Source organism: Epargyreus clarus, unplaced genomic scaffold (genome assembly GCF_041222505.1).
Source record: "Epargyreus clarus isolate Ecla_fem2 unplaced genomic scaffold, WU_Ecla_fem_2.2 ptg000032l, whole genome shotgun sequence".
Taxonomy (NCBI): domain Eukaryota; kingdom Metazoa; phylum Arthropoda; class Insecta; order Lepidoptera; family Hesperiidae; genus Epargyreus; species Epargyreus clarus.
The window spans coordinates 2011032-2033107 of NW_027332237.1; the positions used below are offsets into that span (position 1 = coordinate 2011032).

At 34.6% G+C, this 22076-nt stretch overlaps 2 protein-coding genes across 2 annotated transcripts in view; one reads left to right on the top strand and one right to left on the bottom strand.

The window, feature by feature from the left end:
* The window catches only part of homer (protein), a 56273-nt gene that overhangs the window by 12701 nt on the left and 21496 nt on the right, over positions 1-22076 (top strand). Inside the window, exons 4-6 of the mRNA XM_073090077.1 lie at positions 494-673; positions 2139-2204; positions 2700-2833. Of these exons, the coding sequence (XP_072946178.1) occupies positions 494-673; positions 2139-2204; positions 2700-2833 (380 nt within the window). The remainder of the gene's footprint in view (positions 1-493; positions 674-2138; positions 2205-2699; positions 2834-22076) is intronic.
* Positions 4334-21105, bottom strand: CPR133 (cuticular protein RR-2 motif 133). Its single transcript, XM_073090079.1, has 5 exons — positions 20948-21105; positions 10626-10784; positions 9432-9528; positions 6907-7034; positions 4334-5599 (listed from the first exon to the last, which is right to left on the bottom strand). Exons 1-5 carry the CDS (start codon positions 20960-20962, stop codon positions 5498-5500), a joined length of 501 nt encoding a protein of 166 aa, XP_072946180.1. The 5' UTR covers positions 20963-21105; the 3' UTR covers positions 4334-5497.

The window sequence follows — 22076 nt, forward strand, 5'->3', positions numbered from 1 at the left end:
TAGTAGCCAAAGGCTGGTTAGACTTAAAAGTGGTAGAACCCTTTGTGGTTCGATTCCGGCGGCGTCACCGCCACACCTACTTCAGCCTAATAACAGCCGTTAAGCTGTGTATCTGTGTATGTAAAAGCTGAGTCCTGATCCCCCCTTATCAGACCCTTCAATTTTATACTTTCACGAGGCGTTCCAGCTTGGTCCTCAGGGGTAGCGGCGCATCATATATATTTTACACGCCACAAAGACAATAAGCACTTACTTATCGTGACGTTTAATAAAATCGATTCCTTTATAGCGACCAAAATTAAAATTAGTTTTCAAATTCTTTGATATAAAATTGTTTCCAATTTATGAAGCTGTTGTGTCTATTTTTGTAGCGGCATTTTAACAAAATAAAAATCTTTTTCATACCACGAGAACGAATACACTTTATATAACGTAAAAGTTTCTTCAAACAATTTCACGTTTTATCACTCCTAAGGCTTCCCTTTGTCGGCAGTTCATAGAAAAGTTCCAAGAGGTGAAGGAGGCGATACAGGCGCAGCAGTGCGGCGCGGCGAAGGGCGCGGCGAACGGGTCGGGCGCGGCCACGCCGGTGGCGAGCGCGACCGCCAGCCCGCTGCTCGCCGCGCGCGCCACCGCCGCCGACGACGCTCTGCCCGCGCCTGCGCCCGTACAGGTGAGTGCATATACGAGAGATAGATAAAAACATATTAGAATAGGGGAAACTGGGGACACTTGATCCTTACTGGATACTAGGTACACTGGATTTACAGAGCTTCTGTGAACACTATATGTGGTTAGTGTGACAACATTGGTTGTTTATGATACGTTATAACTTTCTAAAGTCGGTACTCTTGTCCAATTTGATATTCAAGCAGATGGCGGATGATTGTGTGTTTCATGTCGCAAGAAAATCTTTTTCGTAAGTTTTCATTTTGATTAAATAATTGGTTAGTAAACTTATTTTGGGTAAGTATCACTTTTAAACTATTCATTATCTATGTTTTTTAACGTCTGCTTTATAGAATAGTGTTAATAGTAATAGATTTTTTTACAATATATTTTTATAACCACAGTATAGCTAGGGTACACATGGTACACTTTCTTATGGGAGATATGATCCCACCGGATCAAGCGTCTACTAATGTTTATTTTTTAATATTTTTAGGATTTAATATGCCTAGAGTATATAAAACAATAGAAGGTGCAAGAAAAAAAATATCTACCATAAGATTCTGTGATAATAGGAACATTAAGTAATGTTAGCTGAAAACATAGATACTCGTACATATGATTTATCAAAACAGTGGATATGTTGTTGTTGTTGTTTCTACTTTACCTACTAAGCAAATAAAACAATGACAAATCAATTGAAACCATTTTTTTTTCATTTTGGTATCATATGAAAATATAGGAGACTTATTTCCCTTAGGATCAAGTGTTCCAGAGGGGGGGATCAAGTCAGACATATATATGGGACACATGATATCATTCCCTATACGAAGTTTTCGTGGGCTGGTTACAAAATTTATAATAGTATAATAGTATAGCCAATGAAATTCCACGTATTTCAGTACCAATATATCTAAAATCGGATCAATATTTACCAAATAGTGGTCAAAAAACAAAAGGATCAAGTGTCCCCAGTTTCCCATATTGTTGGCACAGGTAAGTGTGTAAAATATAATAAAAAAACATGAGAACGACAGGAGCTAGAAACGTTTCAAGGAGTTACGGAGGTGGTACGGCATGGTAAGAAATGTAAAACGAAAAATATAGAAAAATAAAAGAAAAAAGTTGGAAAGATATAAAAATGACAATAAATAGAAATGTTCCAAGAAGTTGCGTTGGCGGTATGGTACGGTAAGAATTGTAAAACGTAAAATATAGAAAAAAAGATATTAGAAAGATGTGAGAATGAGAGTAGATAAATTTTACGATTTATATCAATTTCTAGCGGAAAGGTGGTAAAAATCTTCTAAAATTTGATTAAAGGATACTGAAGGGTTAAATTGAGAGTAAAACATCTAATGTAATTAATAGACTCTTATGTTAAATTTGAATATGTATGTAACAGCCGTCAATAGCGCTTATTGTTCGCTCGTTAATATCAATGAGTTTCAACTGTGCTTTTGTTTCAGCCTAAACCAGAGAACGATGAGATGATGGTGCACCAACGCGCCCATTCGGTTTCTTCCACACTTCAGGTACAAAATAATACTTGTTATATTTCATTACTTTTATAAGATCAGAGCTTCATAACTTTATCGTAATAATGGATTGTTTAGCACAGTTTTTGTCTTGAAATATATCACTAGTAAGCAAATTATCTTGCCGCTTTAATAAAAAGAAAGATTTTTTTTAAAACCTGTTTGAAAAAAATTGAAAAGAAAGGTCCTGCTAATTTTGAGATTTCAATAGGCAGAAATCCCCGACCAGATATTAGATATATAAAGATGATTTCTATTCCGGGTCTGTTTGCTTGTGTATTTCTCCATGTGTGGCATTCACGCCAGGAAATTCCAGTGTGGGTTGTGAGTATACAAAGCGTCTTAAGAACTAAAAGTCTTAAGAAATTTATCTTTTCTCACCTATTCCAAGAGGAGGGGAGAAATTCGGGCCTGCTAACATTAGAAAACTGGTAGGTGCCGGCCCGAACCCTTGTCCTTTAAGAAACACTGACCTTAATGTGTCTCCTCCAGGGTGGTTACGCGACAGTGGGCAGGGCTCCGCGCGGGCCGCTGGCCGCGGCGGTGGCGCCGCCCGACGTGGGCGACAGCGCCGAGCAGCAGCTGCGCTACGAGAACGACAGGCTCAAGCTCGCGCTCGCGCAGAGGTTAGTGCACACACACACACACACGCGCGCGCACAAACACACGCACGCACACACTCAAACACACGCACGCGCACACACAAATACACACACATACATACACACACACACACATACATACATACATACATACATACATACATACATACATACGTCAGCTAAGACCTTCCCCCGTGAAGAAATACTTAACGGTGATCCCACGGGGAACAACGAAGGCAGAACGAAGGCAGTCGGTACAGGTCGCTACCAGGCCAAGTCCGACATACGGGGTCCAAAACATCTAGACCCTTTTTTTTTTTTTGTTGACGAGGGGAAAACCTTCAAAAGGTACCCGATGCCTTGGGAGCGACACAGGGTTATGTAGGACTCTTACCGCACTAAAACCCCCCCGGTGGCCGTCCTCAGCGCTGCGTAGAGGACTCCGGGATCTCCCCAACCCGTATAAGTTTTGTAAAACATCTAGACCCTATGATACGTAACAAAAACAAAGACACATACACGGAGACACACATACACAGAGAGGCACATACACTCAAACACGCACGTACTTATACACACACAGAGAGAATGAAAGACATTTCGTCGTATAAACATGGCACAGACGTAGGGATACGTGTTCGTACAAAAGCGCGCATATATTTGTACCTACGGACTGAAGAATAAAGAATAGCGAATAGGCATTTGAATTTTGAATGTGATATTGATGAAGCTATATAACCAGTTAAAAATTTTTAATGAATATTATACCAAAACCTTTCTTGGAAAATAGCTTTTAAATAACGAAAATACCAATGAAATCGAATCAGTAGTTTTTGAGAAAATCGCGAATATAGATATCCGGAATTATTTTTTAAAGTCTGTTAAAAATATATATTTTATTAACCAGAAGACTAATGGTAAACGCATTAAAAAAATACACTGCTTTTTGCTCGCTTATAAGAATTAACTTATAAAAAACTATTCAACGGAAAATCGGACTTTAATTGTCTTTTAATAAAATAATATGTACAAAACTTATAAAAAAGTTTGTATGAGAACGCATGGAACGTTTTTCTTCCGCTTCCGCATTCCGATGCTAAATTATATCCTTCGTTTTGAAAAATGCACACGCGTAAAATATGAAAATTTACCTACATTTACAAAAGGTAGTTCACGTTCCAACCATGAAATCTAAGCCTAAACCATAGATTAGTAAAGATACTTCGCCGCCTTGAAATTGAATGAAGCCACAAACGGCTTATTTTAGTAAGTTCTTTTTTGAATCCTTGACAAATAAAAACATTTTTAGAGAAAATTTACGAATAAATAAATAATTTACGTAATAATTACGTAGTAATAAATAAATAATTATTTCAAATATTTTAGCGACATTTTATAACGGAGACGTGGCAAAACTTTTTTACGCAACTATTTCAATTCTCAAAACTGGGTACATTTTCTTGTTAGGAGTGAGTAATCTTTACTTATCTATGGCCTAAACGCAACATAAATGAAACAGCAATATTCATAACAAAAAGTTTATTCGATAGCAAGTTTTTGTACAATACTTATTTCTACAAAAAATAAAAAAAACAATACAGTCTCATTAAGATAAAAATAGTGTAACAAGACAAACACACAGACAATTTTACTCTAATAACAAGATTCATACAATAAATAACAACAAAATTTCACAAGCATTACTCATTTTTTTCTATATATATAATTAATTTGAGCAAAAACAAAAAATGAGTCTACTTGCAAAATATCACAAGGGTACTGCAAAGTTTTATTCTATATTATATGATTGTATATTCTCAAATATTTTTAAATTTTCGGAATATTATTAAAAAAAGATTTTTTTCATCTATAAGTAAATAAGTCAGTCAGTCATTTTAAAAACTCATGCAAATTATTTAAAATTATTAATTTAACATTTTTTTTCGTTTTGTCTTTACGACGAAAAACTAAAAAACAAACTGAATATTTTTTTTTCTGTGTCTACAAATGGAGGCGTCGTAAACGAATAAATTCTACCTTCATTAATAAAAAAACTTAAATCACATAAAAATATTTAAAATTGAGCAATAACAAAATTAAAACAAAGATAAAATAACAGGTACATTGCCTTTACAGACTTGTAAGATAAAGCTATGCCTCAAAATTATATAAAGCTTACATAGAACATAGTCTGTAGAACAAAAAGTGAATATTATTTAAGTTATGTAGACAACCTTAAAGGGTTTAAGTATACTAGGTCAATTTAAGACTTGGTTTTATAATCTGTTTCGAAATATATGTTACAAATTTGTAAAGTACGAATTTTATAATAATTTATTAATAGTTGCATTTCCTTTGTTGTAAAAAATATCTTTTATATTTGTTTCATTAAAAAATGATTTTAAGAACCCAGCAAAAATCTACATAATTATTATAATATTTCGTATCTTTACAACAAAAAATATTTATAATACTTTTTTTCAATAACTATATAGTTGAATAATAATACACGACAATTTTTTTCATTAATGGAATTGTACAGTTAACTAGGTTTGTAAAGAAATACTCTAGCTATCTAACTAAAAACTCAAAGCACAACAAAATCTTGACTATTAGCTAAAATAAAAATATACAAAATGAAAAACCGAAGTCAATTTAACATTATACCACCCTCAGGGCTTTAAAGATCTAATGTTCGTAACCGCCCACAACGGGCACGAAGCCGCCCTGGTCGAAGTGGTGCTCATATTCTGGTTGGTAGTGTACTGGCTCGTAAACGGGTTTTGCCAACTGGAAGTATGGAAAATTATAATAATTAGCATTATATACAAGCTTGGTCAACGCGAATAATATAATCAATTTGAAAGGGTCGGCATGGCTTGTCCTGTACCAGGAGTGCCGGCAGGTTGTATCGTCACGGGACTCTAAACAGTTTGATTCGTCGGGCACTTGCTACCGTCTCTATACCTGCGACGTTAGAACCTCCAGGCCTTTTTAGAGACGATGGCAAGAGACCCGATGGAATAACTCTAGTTCCATGGAGTCTCGGACGACCCCTGGTATGGGACGCGACGTGCGTAGACACCTTGGCCCCATCGCACGTAAGCAATACATCTGTGTGTGCGGGGGCCGCAGCCGACCATGCCCAGACTCTCAAGCGCCGTAAATATAATAATTTATTAGACAATTATTTGTTTGCGGCGCTTGCAATAGAGACAATGGGTCCATGGTCATCTGACATGAAAAAAATCATGTCAGATATGCCGGCCAAGCTTGTAACTGCTTCCGGTGACCAAAAAGCTGGCGGCTACTTTGCTCAAAGGCTAAGCCTGACCGTTCAACAAGGAAACGCCGCCAGCGTTTTGGAAACCATGCCTCGCTCGGCAATTTTAGATGGTTTATTTTATTTATGATTTTATCTTTTTTACTCTTGATTGTATATATTGTTAATTAGAAATAATTTGTATATATTTTAGCTTTAATAATTTCTTGTTATTTAGTTATAAATTTCTTATCCGTAATTGACAATAAATAAAAATAAATTTGAAAGCGATGTTTTAAGAAGACTAGAAAATAATTGAAAAAAAGCTAATAAACTTCGATTCGAACTGGAATAAAAAATAGCATTATACACAGGCTTGGCCAACGGGACAAATATAGTTAATCGGAAATAATGTTTTCACTTTTGGAAAATGTTTTAAAAGGTGCGAATAATCTTATGATGCTGTATGTTAGTGCCATCTTTAAGATCCATTATGAGAATACTAAATCAGTATTGTTTTTGAACTGAACCTTGTGTTTTATAATTACTTTACAATTTTTTACATTTATAATTATTTTTTGGAATTTGATTATTATAAGAAATATTATCGTTTAGTTTTTTCTACAACGAATTAGTTATGTTCCCAACTTGATCTGGGAATTCCCAATTAGAATGGAAGGTTTTTTTTTTCTAAATTTCAGTTTTCGCTATTTCTGATGTTTCGGATTAACTATCCACGCCTAGTTGTAAAATTCACTACTCATATATAAAACACTTTCATGTACCGGTCATATCACGATCATAGTACGGTACGGTGTTGTAACGTTCTACTCACCTTATATTCCTCGTGGTCTTCCTTCGGCGTGCCGATCTTGTGCACGACAGCGTTAAAGCCGTTCTTGTCGTCCGCTTCGTATTCCACTACGCGTTTCGTTCCGTCTGTCTCCATGAGTGTGTATGTGCCTGTTGCAATGGATTGGTATAATTTGTAACGTTAGATGATAAATTGAAAGGTAGTAGAGTCCATCGTGGTTTTGCCGAGAAATCTCTAACAACTTTCTGCTTTATTTTATACTAGCTGATCCGGCAAACTTTGTAGCGCCTCAAAATCAATTTATCAAATATATTTCATATAAAATATAGCTTATGTTACTCGTAGATAATGTAGCGAATGGTGAAAGAACAAACAGTGATAATAGTCTAGTGGTTGAAACTCGGCCTCTCGATCGAGGGGTCTGAGGTTCAGATCCCAGGGACAAACTTCTAATTTTTAAGTTATGTGCATATTGGAAATCAATTATTGTTTTAACAATTATTGTTTTGAGAGATGTTTACAAAAAGTTATGTGAAGTCTACCAATACGCACTTGCCAGCGCGGTGGACTATGACAGAGGTTCATTAGCAGCAACGACCAATTTACAATAATAAATTAAATCAATTAAGTGGATTGTATGATCTTTTCTTATTCCAACTTATTCATAAAAATGTGTACCTGTTATCGGAACCCAAAGACCTTGATTAAAATTTCTAAGTAAAAATATTCCATTGAACTTGTATAAATAAGAAATCGTTTTTATAATTAGTAAATTGTGTACCTTAATCACAAGGAAAGCTTTGATTTATTTGTAACAAGAATCTCTTAACTTTATTGGATTTTTGTAAGTAAATGTATTTACATCCGTATTGTTTTCAAAAACAAAGTACCTTTGTAGGTTGTTGTGGTAACTCTCCCTGTGTGGTCGTACACAGGGAACAAGTCTTCAAATGGGGTTGGAATAAAGGATGTAACTTTTGAAAATATCGATATTCATACAGAAGACAAATATTGATGATCGATAATATCGAAAATTTCACGCAATACTTTGGATAATTCGTAAAATTTTCAAAAAAAATAAAGATACATTCTCTTTTAACGACAAATTTCAAACATTATTAATTTTGTCGTCTTTGTTTTTCGCCGACCTAGTCCTATCACTATATAAAATATTTAAAATTTCGATATTGATGTTTAATTTTTTTTCGATATGACAATATCGTGTCCACAATAGCCTCTATGTCGAAAAAATATCGAAATTCAGGGTTGGATATTATCGACATCTCGATATATTGTCGCATCCCTACTTATGGTGCTCATGGTGTAGGATCATAATTAGAGTAATTGCACTGAAGCACGTTTCAATAGTGCACACTGCATCAGCGAGTTAGCTTAATGTGATTAGTCTAGATCTAGAGTAAGTTTATTAACTAGTTTATTGATCTGAAAGTTCTGTGGTTCTGGATTTCTTAAGATAAATAACAAGAATTTGTAATTTTTATAAATGAAATTATCGCTATAAGATTCTTTTATTATATAGGAGTAGCAGACGAGCCTGCAGTCCACCTGATGGTAAATGGCTACTGCCGCCCATGAACATTTGTAATCAACCCCAGATAGAATTAGATATCCCTACCTCAGGTCGGCCATAGATGAGCCGCTCCCCCTGAGGAATAAGCTAGAACGCCTCGGAAAAGTATGTCTCCCTTACCACACCCTTAAAACCAGAACACAGCAGCGCTCAACACTGCTGCATTAATTTGGAAAATTCAAAGGCTTACGATTCATATACTGAATTCTATTATTTACTTAAAATTGAAATTCATTTTAAGGCTTTCACTTCCCAACCATTACCATAATATTAAAAGTTTTAATAAAATATTCGTAAACTATACGGGGAAATTTTCAACGTAATCACTCATTATTGCTACCTCGTGGGGTAGGCGATAATAACATTAGCCTTTAAAGGCTATAGTTTTAATTGCCCTAATGGATAAAACGGCGGTCGTAAACGTTTTTGTATGAAACCAGAAAATTATTCATAAATTTAGTTTGTTATAATTTACTGGGAAGGACTGGAAAATAACGTTTGGTAAAGATAAAAACACGCTCTATTTAGTAACGCCTAATGTAAAAGTATGCCTAAGCAAAAACTTTCGGTTTACTATAAGATTTTCACTAGGCGCCAACATTTTCGCAAGTCGATAATGACTCGTAAAGTTTGAACTTTGACAATTATTGCCCAGAAAAATAGATGATATCCTCTATAATATCCATATTTTCATCTTTATTAAACCATTTCCGATACGATATTATCATATTGAAAAATATATATAACAAACTAGTGAAATGAATTGTTTCTTCCGCATTTGTAATTCGGAAATTTAATATAGCATTGTCGGCGAAAAATATGTTCTTATTTATATATTTTCTAAAATTATCGATCGCATTGCAACTTCGATCTATCGATTGATATAAATTATATCGATTACTTCAACAACATGTAACTCTACCTTCAACCCTTGGGCTTAGAAATTAAGTCTCACCCTTAACTTTGTCGCCATCCCTGGTCTCCCAGTGTTCCTTGTCGTCTCCCGTATGGGGGTCCTTCACTGAATAGTCGAATGAGTATTTGGGATGCGCCTGGAAAATAGATAAAATACATTAAATTAGTTGTATGTATTTAATATCGTGTTATATAACTGAGAAAGTTTGGAAAATAAAGCGGAAAATACGAATATAGGTTTTACCTATTTTCAGTATTATTTTTAGGGTTCTGTATCGAAAAGGTAATAACAGGAACCTAATACCCTTTTCTATAAGCCTTCCTTGTATAGAATAATATTATAGAATATTATTATAGAATAATACTAAAAATAATATAAATTAAAGGAGGCCTATACAAATAACAAATACCTTTCGTCGTTATCGATTTATCAATTGAACCGTAATTAATAGGCTATTTTAAGGATAATAAAAACTAAAATTAAAATTATATTGAAAATTTGGTGACCGTTGAGCTTAACGCGCATTTGGGTAATTCTTTTAGCTTTTTAATTACTAATAAACAATAAGTAATTAAATAAACGCTTGTAATCACTGGCTTGTAGATATCTAAGACTAGCAGAGGGAGGGAAAAATTATATAATATAATTTTTCGTTTTAATGAAATGAGCATATTAAATTTTAGGTTAAGCATGGAGACTTCAATTCAAAAAGTGTTTTTAAGGACTAAATTAAAGGATGTTTTAAACTTTTAACACGTTTGTGAATTTGTGAATTCAATATGAATTAAGATAGCGTCTGTAGAAGTTTATAGTTTAAAAGGTGGTAGATCCCTTAGTTTTTGACTGGCGGCACCACCGCCACACCTATTTCTGCGTAACAACAGCGGTGTTAAGCGCTGCTGTGTCCTTTGATGTGTATGGTAAAGGAGATATAACTTTTCCGAGACATTTCAGCTTAGTCCTCAGGGGTAGCGGCGTATGTGTGGACGACCTCAGGTAGGAATCTAATCTTATCTGGGGTTAATTACAGATGTCCATCGGCAGTATCCATCTATTACCAGATGTACTGCACGCTCGTCTGCTACTCCTATATTATAAAAAAATATATATAGAAGTGGTGGTTCTTCTGTCTCTTCTTAACTCTTACTTCTTCTGTCTGTACTTCTTCTGTCTCATCTTAACTCTTGTCTTTGTCTCTACCTTTCAAAATATTTATTAATAATGAATACTCACATGGTAATCCAGTTCATACTCGTCACCATGGTGGTCATCCAAGTGGTTGGCGATCTGCTGCTTGAGATGGTAGCCGTCGAAGCCGTGGCTCTCCAGCTCGCCGTAACCCTCGTACTGGGCGAGAGATGATGCCACCAGGAGTAGTAGAGGGGTTAGTCGCTGGAATGTACAAATTTAAGTGCGTTTTATCAGTTGAAATAACTATTGTAGATCCGGTTCGTATTAAAATAATATTATATATATTTTATTGATCTGTCCATAATATTGTAAACAGAATAAAGAATAGCCACATTAATATTAAATTAGGCGGACAAAAATAAAACTATTATTTTTAAACAATGTTGATAATAACAAACAGTTCCTATTTCTTTACTTGTTTTGTTTATTATTATTATTATTTATTTCAATTGTGGAATAATTGTGCAATAATAATAATTTAATAATAGTCTCAAGTTTTTCGGTCATTCTTCTTTCATTTCTTTATTATTTATTTCTTCTTTTCAATTCATTAGTCTTTCATTCTATTGAATTATTTGAATCTATTTTGATAAAACATTATTTAATCACTTCCGAAGTTGCCTCACGGTGTTAATACTTTGAGGACAGTTTTAAAATTGGTTTCTAACGCGCCTTGATTTATGTTCTGTGACATTGTTTAAATTAGTAGGTATTGTGTTCTTCAATGCTAGTTGATAATATATATGAATTAATGAACATATTTAATGGTGTTCATCTTTAGTGACTTTACTTTAACCTTCGAAGTATCATACTTTTCCAAGGCGTTCCAGCTTAGTCCTCAAGGGTAGCGGCGCATCTGTGGCCGACCTCAGATAGGAATAACTAATCCTATCTGTGGTTGATTACAGATGTACATAGGCGGCAGTAGGCACTTACCATCAGGTGGACTGCATGCTCGTCTGCTACTCCTATATTATAAAAAAAAAATCTTCCACGTCGAATCACTAATGCTTCTACTTTTAAATTATTATTGAATATTATTTTTATATTTTATTAACGTCAATAAAATAATTAATTTGTGTTTTTGAACATAAGCAAGCTTATGAGCATGACCTAACGGTAAACGCTGCCCATCGACGTCTGTAATGTATCCCAGATAGTTCTCACATTCGTTTCTATCTCTGAGTACTAACTTGGAGTGCCTTGGGTAGGTATAGTCCGCGTAAAAGTGCTAGTCCGCTCTGAATATAGAAATGAATCGCGTCGCCATAGCATATTGTATGACTACACCTGCTCGGAACAACTTCAGAGCGGACTAGCAGTTTGGCGATAATTATAACTGTCTAACTTCACACCCTTAAAATCAGAACACAGCATCGACTTACATTGCAGGCAGGAATTGACGGGGACAGTGCCTCTGAAGTCGAACCACAAAGGGTTCTACCAGCTTAAATTATATAGATTTCTTTGAACTATGATTCTGGCCGTTGAAATGAGTGTTGTATGGGTTACTCGGGTATTTTGCCGATTTTTTTTTATAATACAGGGCAGATGATCATGCAGTCCTGATGTTAAGTGGGTATAGTCGCCCATGGCCATCTGTAATTAACCCCAGATAGGATTAGTGTTCTACCTGAGGTCGCAGATGGGTTGTTACACTTACAGACTGAGCTGGAAAACCTCGGAAAAGTAGGTCTCCATAACACACACCCTTCAAACCAAAACCCGGTAACGCTTAAAACTGTTTTTATTAAGCAGAAATAGGTGTAGCGGTGGTGCCGCTGCAGTCGAATCACAGAGGTTTCTACCAGCTTAAAAGACACAGATTTCTTTGCAATACATCTAAATCTAATCGCAAAGTCGATAGTCGATCGGCATGTATCTCCCCTACAGCACTATCACATGTGCAAAGCCGATTTGCATATTCAATTAGAGCGGTAATCTCTTCCGGTTGCGGTGCACCGCGACCGCTTCGCGGAAATGGGAACTTCAGCTGAAGGGCTCGTAATTGATGAGGTTTTAATAATTGGATGAATTTGTAATAAGTTCCAATGGTTTGTGCATTTTGTTTATCAGTTTAAGTTATGATTTAGATTGTAGAAATTAGTGTGCGACGGATACATAGAGCTTTTTGTGCATACAACTTATCATACATGAACACAGATGGCGCAATTGGTAACGCCTTGGCGTTGATTTATTATATGTTGATTCCCTTTTATGTTTAACATTTTTTTTATTTTCGATGATTGTAGTTATAGCGCCTACCTTATATATACTCTACAGAAATTTCAAGTGCTTGTCTATTACGGCTCAAGAGATAGAGTTCAGTGGCAGACAGGCAGACAGCGGAGGCTTAGTAATAGGGTTCCTTGGGGGAATCTTAGTGCGGGGATTTGAGTATAGTAAAACACTTTCTATACTTCCAGCCTCACACTAAAATTGTCATGTGTTATAGGTGCCATAAACACACAAAGACAAATACACAAACACCCAGACCCAGATATCTAAATTCAACATTCAGATATCTGTCTGGCCGGGGATCGAACCCGGAACCCTTTGCGAGTCACATCTGTATAGTGACCCCCCGCCACACGGCTCGTCGTTAACGAGCTATTGAGGTTAAATTCACGCGCGAAGTTCAACTTCTCTAAAGTTTACATGTGTTCTGCGACTAGCAAGTCTCCGTCATTACTGAAAATTGTACGTGATGCCCGGTAATGACGTATCATTACTGGGATTTAGTAAGTTTTAATCAAAGTTATGATTTTAAGTAGTCAAACTGCATGTATTTTCAGTTTTGTGCAAACGACACATACGCATACATTGAAGGTGTTTTGTTGTTCGACTCCGGCGACACCACCGCCACACCTATTTCTGCCTAATACCAGCAGTTTTAAGCGCTGCTGTATGCTGGTTTGAAGGGTTTGGTAAGGGACATTTACTTGTCTGATGCGTTCCAGCTTAGTCCTCACCGAAAGCAGTGTATCTGCGGCCGATGTAAGGTGTGAGTCTAATCTTATCTGGGGTTGATTACAAATGTCCATGGGCGGCAGTAGCCACTTACCATCAGGTTGACTGCATGCTCCTCCTATATTACAGCTATAATATAGGAGTATTATAAAGAAAGACATCTGAAATATTTCCAATTAGTGTTCAGGTAGTTAATCTTATCTGGGATTGATTACAGAAGGAGTGGACTGTATGTTCGTTTGTTACATCAATGTTAAAAAAAATGAAACGTGTGCAAAAATTGCGAGCCCCTCTCGCACTTGACCGTCGTCTTATCGCTGAAACATAAATGGGTTAAGAGAACGACGTAATTAACCGACGACATAATTAAGAAGGACGCTTAAGAATAAAGCAATTTATTCGTAGACTTTTAACTTAAGATGGAAAATTCTATTCAAAGGATTTTGTAGGCTACGTCTTAATTGTTCGGGCGTTGTGAGTTATGTTTGAATTAAAAAGTTAAATAGCACTAAGTCGTATAGCTAGCCCTTGTGGGAAGGGACCCATGTCATAAAGTTTGTACTCATACATGGGCGCTGGCAAGGCGTTGCCTAGGGGATACACTTGCACCCCCACGCCAGGATCTCTGAAATGCGTATGTATCAGCGAGAAAATAGCTCGTCAAGACCAAACAATCTTTAAAATGTGTATGGGTATATCAGATACTAGCTGACCCGGCAAACTTTGTACCGCCTCAAAATCTATTTATCAAATATATTTCATATAAAATATAGTCTATGTTACTCTTGGATTATGTAGCTTTCGAATGGTGAAAGAATTTTTAAAATCGGTCCAGTAGTTTTTGAGCCTATTCATTACAATCAAACAAACAAACAGAGTTTTTCTCTTTATAATATTAGTATAGAAAAAAGAAACTTGAAATTTCAGATAAAAAAAACTTGATATATTCATATATTCACTTGATGGAAATTCTGTTAAGATTTGCAATAGATACGTCACTTCCCCTGAGGACTAAGAGTAGCCTGGGATAAGTATGCCTCCCTTACCATACTAAGATGTAGAGATGGTGTATCGAGAGTCGAACTACGAAGGTTCTTCCTTCAAAATGTTATCAAAATAGCATCAGAGACCAGATAACGTTATACACTTGTATTTTGCTTATTGTATTACATGAAAACTATATTACAATACATAGACCTCTGCACACCATTTCATAAATTTTATTAACAATTGAAACAAGCTCCTAGTTCAAAATCGTGCGTGTTTTAGCGATTATGCTATCGAGCTTTCACGTAACCGAATAAAATGTCAGCCTTAAGGTAGATAAGTGGTGGATTTGTATGTGAATTGTGATATGGTTATGGTAAAAGCTAAGCTCTGTATTAGGAAATGGTATATACCCTGTAAGGTAGTTATTTACGCTTGTATATTTTAAAGGTGAGCGAGCGCCTACATTTTATTGTTGGTGATATATAAAAATCTTATATATAAAATTCTCGTGTCACAATGTTAGTTACCGTACTCCTCCGAAACGGCTTTACCGATTTTCACCAAATTTTATATGCATATTCAGTAGTTCTGAGAATCGGCTGCTATCTACTTTTCATACCCCTAAGTGATAAGGGTTGTTCACCTTGAACATTTTTTTATTTACATATATGGCAACACAACGTTTGCCGAGTGTATATATAAAAATGACGCTTTCTACACTTACAGTCCCACATTGGGATTCCCTATCGTTCTGTATCGTGGGTACCATAGATGACAGAGACGTATACACTAAAACCCAGACCCACACCAATTTTGTGAATTTGATTTTTTTTAAGCGAAATAAATGTTATCCATTTTTTGATAACTGAAAAGATTGATTTTTTATAGTTGTGCTAGGTTTGGTTAAAACATATTTCTGTCATAAAACATCTGCATCATTCGTCGTATTTTGGTTGAAAGGGTGTGGTAAGGGTAACATCCAATATCGTCAACAACCCATTATTGTCGCACTGCTGGGTACGGGTCTCCTCTCATAATGAGAAGGATTAGGCCATAGTCCACCGCGCTGGCCAAGTGCGAATTGGTAGGCTTCATTTACCTTTGAGATTTTTTTTTATATAAATCTCTCAGGTATGCAGGTTTCCTCACGATGTTTTTCTTCACCGTTTTAAGCAAGTGATAATTAATGTGTAATACGCACATAAATTTGAAAAATCAGAGGTACGTGTCTAGGATTTGAACCTTGGACCCCTCGTTTGAGAGGTCGAGTTTCTAAACCATTAGGCTATCACTGCTTCACACATACAATATGTGTCAATTTAACTCCGATGTCAGAAAAGTGAAATACGTACCCTTTGAATTTGAACCCGGATCTCCATTAGAAATCTGATCTATGTTTCTGATTATCATTTCCATTTTCTATACCCATTGGTTTATTTATCTGATATTGTTTGCAATATGCCGCATAAGAATTAGGTATATGCCATTTTGTAAGGCCTTATATAATATCTGCGATCGTTTTCTGCTAGAGAAAGCTAACAAACTTAAATATAAGTAATATCAACAAGAAACTGATTTGTATGTAAACTGTTATTGTAAAATGTTTGTTTATGTGTTTTTGAGTGTACTTAAGTATGGTGTTATGTCCGTCTTAAGTATAATATATGTAACGGTAAATATGTATTTTTAACATATATTTTTACTTAGCACTTCTATGTAAGTTTTATATTGTTTTAATATCACACATGCTGTTTTTTACGCGACTACGGAGGGTAATGTTGTTCGAGCGTATGTATGTGTCATTTTTAGGCATGTCCTATAACCTAATTGGCTTGAAGTATTTTAACATACGACGTGTCGTTGGATTCGTCTTAATTGTGGGACTGACATAGGCTATATTTTTATGCAGTTGGGATTTTTGGTTCCTATAAATTATTTAGTTATTTTAAAAATTGTCTGTATAATGTCCATATATTACCATGTGAGTTTTGTAGTTCAAAAACATTAAGTCCCTCTTATGTTGAAATATAATATCTATAACTAAAACATAAAATGTTTAATTAGAACCAACAAGTAAGGTAAGTAAATTTATAATCATGAATATACGGTAGCAACTCTACATTAAAATAAATAAACTAAAACCAGGCTTTTAATATTGATAATGATTATGATGATAATAAATCACACGCGCTCTCTAGCTTACAATAAGCGGTCATCTTATAACGATAACATACATTTTGTAAGGTAAATGTTTGCAAGCTTATATCACATTTCACAGTTTGGTTTCATAACGTAACTTTTGTTACGTTCGTAACACTAGTTTTGCCCTAAACATGTATACGAAGTACGAACCGAGTTTGATACGTCAGTTCCCTGTATTTGTAACGTAAACATAAATTTCAAGGAACGTCAGTTCCCTGCCTTAATAATACAATTCCAATTTATACGTATGTAAGTGGAGAATCGATCGTAAATAATGAGATTAATTATTATTGTTTGCGGACGAATGGAAGACTATTATGTCAGAGTGCCTGATGTATTGCGAAATGAATATATGAGTTAAGTCTTTGTGAATAAATCAAATTAAATTCTTGTACTCGTATTTGGTAGAATACGCACCTATATTTTTTATTGAAATTTTATTTTATTTGAAATTCAATTTTATTGTACTTGTGTTAACTTTGTTTCTTTTAATTTTTTGATATTATCAATTAATGTATTAAGGCCGTGTAAGTTAATTTAAACAAATAATGTTATTTTATTGGAAAAATAGCGTCATTCGAGAAAAAAAAACAGATGTTAAATTCTTAACAAATTTCAATTTTACAGTGTATTACTTTCAGTCAAGACGTAAGCATTACTCGCAAAAGCAATAAAATACGTGTGTGATAATTTTATGGAGACGTCAGTACTGTGGAAGCGGATTTCGTCGAAAGTTAGTGTAACATAGATTAGCTTCGGTAATTCACAGCATAGTCTCACATTAAGCCGACACACGATATTCTGTCAAGTAACGTGTACACACATTGCGTCACGGCCATCAATTTCGCGTGACATTGTAACTTTCGTCCCGTTCATTACGCTTATACTAAGCCGTGTTTAGCAAGTCACTAACTGTAATTATTGCGGACGCAAATACAAATGACCGGCCACACACTTGATTATGTTTGATAAGAGCGGTAGTAGCGTAGTGGGTGTTAATGAGTGTCAAATAAATACGTTTGCTGTGTAATTCGCAATTGCTTTGCTAATTTTGGTTGTTTGCTCTGTTCAAAATTGCGGTGGATTGGAGAGTCTGAATGATGTTAGTGTTTAATTAAAATATTGCTATTTCAAATAAGTTCCCGCGTAGTTTTAGTAATATTATAGCAATTTCGGCTCATAGACAGTGTAGTGGAGTTAATTGTTACATGAGACATTCCAAATAATTACTTCAGAATAATCTCAAGTAGGTTTATTTTATAATGTATTAAAATTAAAATTCATGTTTTTTATTTTTTGTCTCTTAATTACCATCGAGCCTGTTTTTTTTTCTCAAAATGTCTCAATTCCGCGATAATTTTAGTCTAAAATCATACATCGAGTATGATCTGATATTAAATATGACCAGTAATATTCTGTAGTGCTCCTTGATTGGTAATCATAAATAAGTTGCTACTTAAGACATTGGATTTGTCTTAGCAAATCCTTCAAACCTGAACACAGCAATGTTACTCTCCTGCATACATAATTAGGTGTAGTTTTGTGTCAGGCAATAATCCGAGTTCCATTACCTTCATTAATTTGAACAATATCGCTTACTCAGTTATTCTAACCATCACTAATACATCTCCGTTGCGTGCTCAACGCTCACGCGACTAGATTTCACTCTACGCTTTTTTTATAAAACGATGTGTCTAATGTTTTACTTTTAGTTTTGAAATATCATCGATATTGAATCGAAATCGCTGAATAAGTTTCACTGTAACGTTATTGTACATTTTATTGGTGTTACGTCAAAACACGTGTATCTGAAAGTTACTGGAGGTATTGATATTTAAAAATCTGGTGTTAATGAAATCCTAAGCTACATCATCTTCCCATTTTTTGAGAACTTCTCTGCAACATTGGGATAATCATGTGTTAATGAGAAAATATCAAATGGCTCTACTCCCTTTTATATCCCATGTATAAGGGTCTTCCAAACAGTTGAAGAAGACCAAATATGATCCGTTATAGAGCACTTTCCACTACCTTTAGTATGAGTTTTTACAAAAATGACTGTTTTTGTATTTGTTTACGTATTTCCCATACATTTCTAATCAGTTCTGATACAGTGCGCTAGGGGAGCGGATGGGAAATGTATGGGTAAATTTAGTAATGGGTTTTTACTCATACTAAGGGTACATGTTTCAGTCATCGAAGCAACTTTCTTCAGTCATCGAACACTAGATGACAGCAAATCTATTAGCAATAAGTAACTCACACGAGAGGAAACGTTCAATTATTTCGCGTGCCGCAGAACGGTTAGTAACTGTCGTTATGCGTTTTCTTTGCATGATGATAGGTAACAATTTTTAATTTTTTTTTTGGTACTGTTGCGTGATTTATATAAGGAAAACTAATATGATTAAGAGGTAGAGTGTCAAAATGATATTTTCATATACAGATATTTCGTATTTTAACTTATTTTATTTAATATTCTTCACACTTTGTAAAAATAAACATATCCTTTATGAAATACGGTCACAGATTAAAGTAGAATTTAGTATGAAGTAGAAGTAGCATTTTATATAGCGACGTCTCCTTGCACCACTTAAACAATTATAGAAGCAATACCACAACACTACATTTTTAATGATATCGTGACAGAGTACTGATTATGTAAAAAAACCTATTAAAGCGTGCATAGTTCCACAACGATGACGATATATGACCACGAATATTCATTACGATAACTCATTACCTTACTAGGAAGCTGAGAAGGAAACGTCAGGTTTAGCGTTGACTTATTAGCCTCAGTACCCTGGTTTTTTCGGTAATTGAATTTCTAAGTGCACTGTATAATCGATAGTCATTATCGTTTTATTAAGTGTATTAATGTAATAATAATTTTTAAATTCTATTATTCATAAAATGCTTTTGAATTTTAAACAAAGCTTTAAAATTTTACGCTTGATAAAACTTTTTTAATGTCCTCTAAAATTTTGGTATTGCTAAAATATAATAGCTAAGTCAAAGTAGTAAGGTGATATTAACCTTACCTTATTAAAAGTACTTTTATCAATTTAATTCTAATGACAAATTTAATAATTCTTTTGGTTTCGTAAAAAAACCGCTTAATTTGTCAGTTATCCCTACACTAACTTAACTTTTTAGATAAATAAGTTACAGTTGATGCCGCCCATATTTTTTTCATGGGGCTGATATGTAATATCCAGTAATCATAATTCGGTTCATTACTGAACAAGGAAATGACGCCAATACGTCAATGTCAGTTCCCTGCCGATGCGTTAATGGCTTCAGAACATGCATGTTACATGCGTTAGACTTGTATTGATGGATTATATGGTTTATGTAAGCCAATGTTATGCACGATATAGTGCGGTTATGGATTTGATACACGAGTGGTTGATTTTAGGGTTCCTTAATCCTCCGCTAAGTCCCCCCTGTCCGTCTGTCATAAGGCTCTCTTTGTTAATTTTTTATTATTAATCTGTTAAATTTTAACTGACAGACACTTGATTTTATTATTATTTAGAGTGTGTATAACTATGACCGCTATAACAACAAATACAAAAAATAATTTAATAAATGTTCACAACGCATATATTATTATAGTTGCCATGCTGTAATTATATAGCAGTATACTAAAAAATGAAATCATAAAAGAAAACAATAGCAATACGGAACCCTTTGTGTGTGAGGTTGACTCGCAATGAGAATATATTATAATTATTCGTTCGCTTTTCATTGTCGAATTTAGAGATGGTACTAAAATATGCGAATTTTTTCGTCGAAAAATGGTAATTTAGTATTAGATAAATTAAATTGTTTAAGTTATTTACAGTTACACTTATTTAACGTAATAATGCATTTATGTGAACGGAAATAAGATGGATTAATAATATGATCACTTGCGTGAAAAGATGATTTTATGGAAAATTGTACATTTTCATAAAATCATCTTTTCACGCAAGTCATTGGTAAAAAAATATTCTCTTATTATCTTGGTAAATTCATATGTGGTCAAAGTGGACGAACATTTCTTGAAGGGAATGTAAGCGATATTGTTATTGTACATATTATGTTTAAGATATTTGAACTTTTCGATAATATCATTAGACTATTCTAATTAAATAATAACACTTAACTCTTATTAATTTTCACGACACCACAACCACAAAAACTCGAAAATTACTCACGATAGTAAACTCCATTTTTCACGTATGCACTATATTTGAAATTTAAAAACAAAAAATATGTATTTTATCAACACTCGTACCGATTCGACGTTCAAATGTAAATTATTTCTTTACGCGTGCCCACTTATACCCGAGAAATAGTTAATTCTGTCCATCCCTCCACCGTTTCTCGATTCTAACACGCGTTTGTGTGAAGTGTGTGTATGTGGCCTCTATTCGCATCGGTGTAAGGTCGATTGTAAATGAGAGATGAGCTTTGTGAGAACTCGGAGTAGGGGGCGTACGAAAGTTCTTGGGATTTGTAATGCAAGATGTTTATATATAGTAAGGTATACTTTGAAGATGGACTCGCACTTGAAAACTTCAATAAAAAAATCTTTACAGGAACATTTCTAATACATTTTAAAATAATTCTATCCTTATGAAAATAATTATGGGTATGCTTGTGATATTTTAATTTAGTTCTCTTCTTTACATTCATGAATTATCATTTATGTGTATCTGTTTAAAGTGATTTACCTCGTAGAACACTGAAATTATTCAAATTAATCCAATAGCAATAATTAGGCCCAAAGGTACTTACTATGCCCTCCGTAAATATAATCTTGAAATCTCGTATGAAATTTAACACTAGCGGGCACCCATTCAACACCCGACTGCGATCGGCATTGCTTAACTTTGAAGATCATGTAGGTTCTACATACGCAGAAGCAGACTAAACTCTCTTCAACCCGAAACAATAATGATTTATTAGTTTAAAAATTTAGATTTTTTTAAATAATTGCTTAAATTGGACATAATCGATAAGTGATTTTCTTCAACGTATTGCGAAACGCCAATACGCATTTCTTAGTAATTTGCTAACGCGTCCAGTGTAACGGATTACCATCCTATTATTGTACCATCGTGTTATTAGTAATAAGCTATGATTTGTTTCAATGAATAATGTATTTGAAAATGGCGGCTTTTGCTTGTATGTCTCACTTACACACGGTAGAGAACGAGTGGAACGAGAGGTAAATAAACATTACACTATTCTGAATTACATTATTTGCTGAAAAAAGTTAAACGCTAAAAACGCTATCTACACTTACAGCCCCACACTAGGATTCCCTGTGTCGTGGGTGCC

What these genes read in the sequence shown, in the direction of transcription:
- CPR133 (XM_073090079.1), bottom strand. An exon ending in GGATGGCGACAAAGTTAAGG is followed by an intron (nt 7,035 to 9,431) that starts GTGAGACTTAAT and finishes CCATTGCAACAG; the next exon opens with GCACATACACACTCATGGAG. An exon ending in AAGACCACGAGGAATATAAG is followed by an intron (nt 5,600 to 6,906) that starts GTGAGTAGAACG and finishes CCATACTTCCAG; the next exon opens with TTGGCAAAACCCGTTTACGA.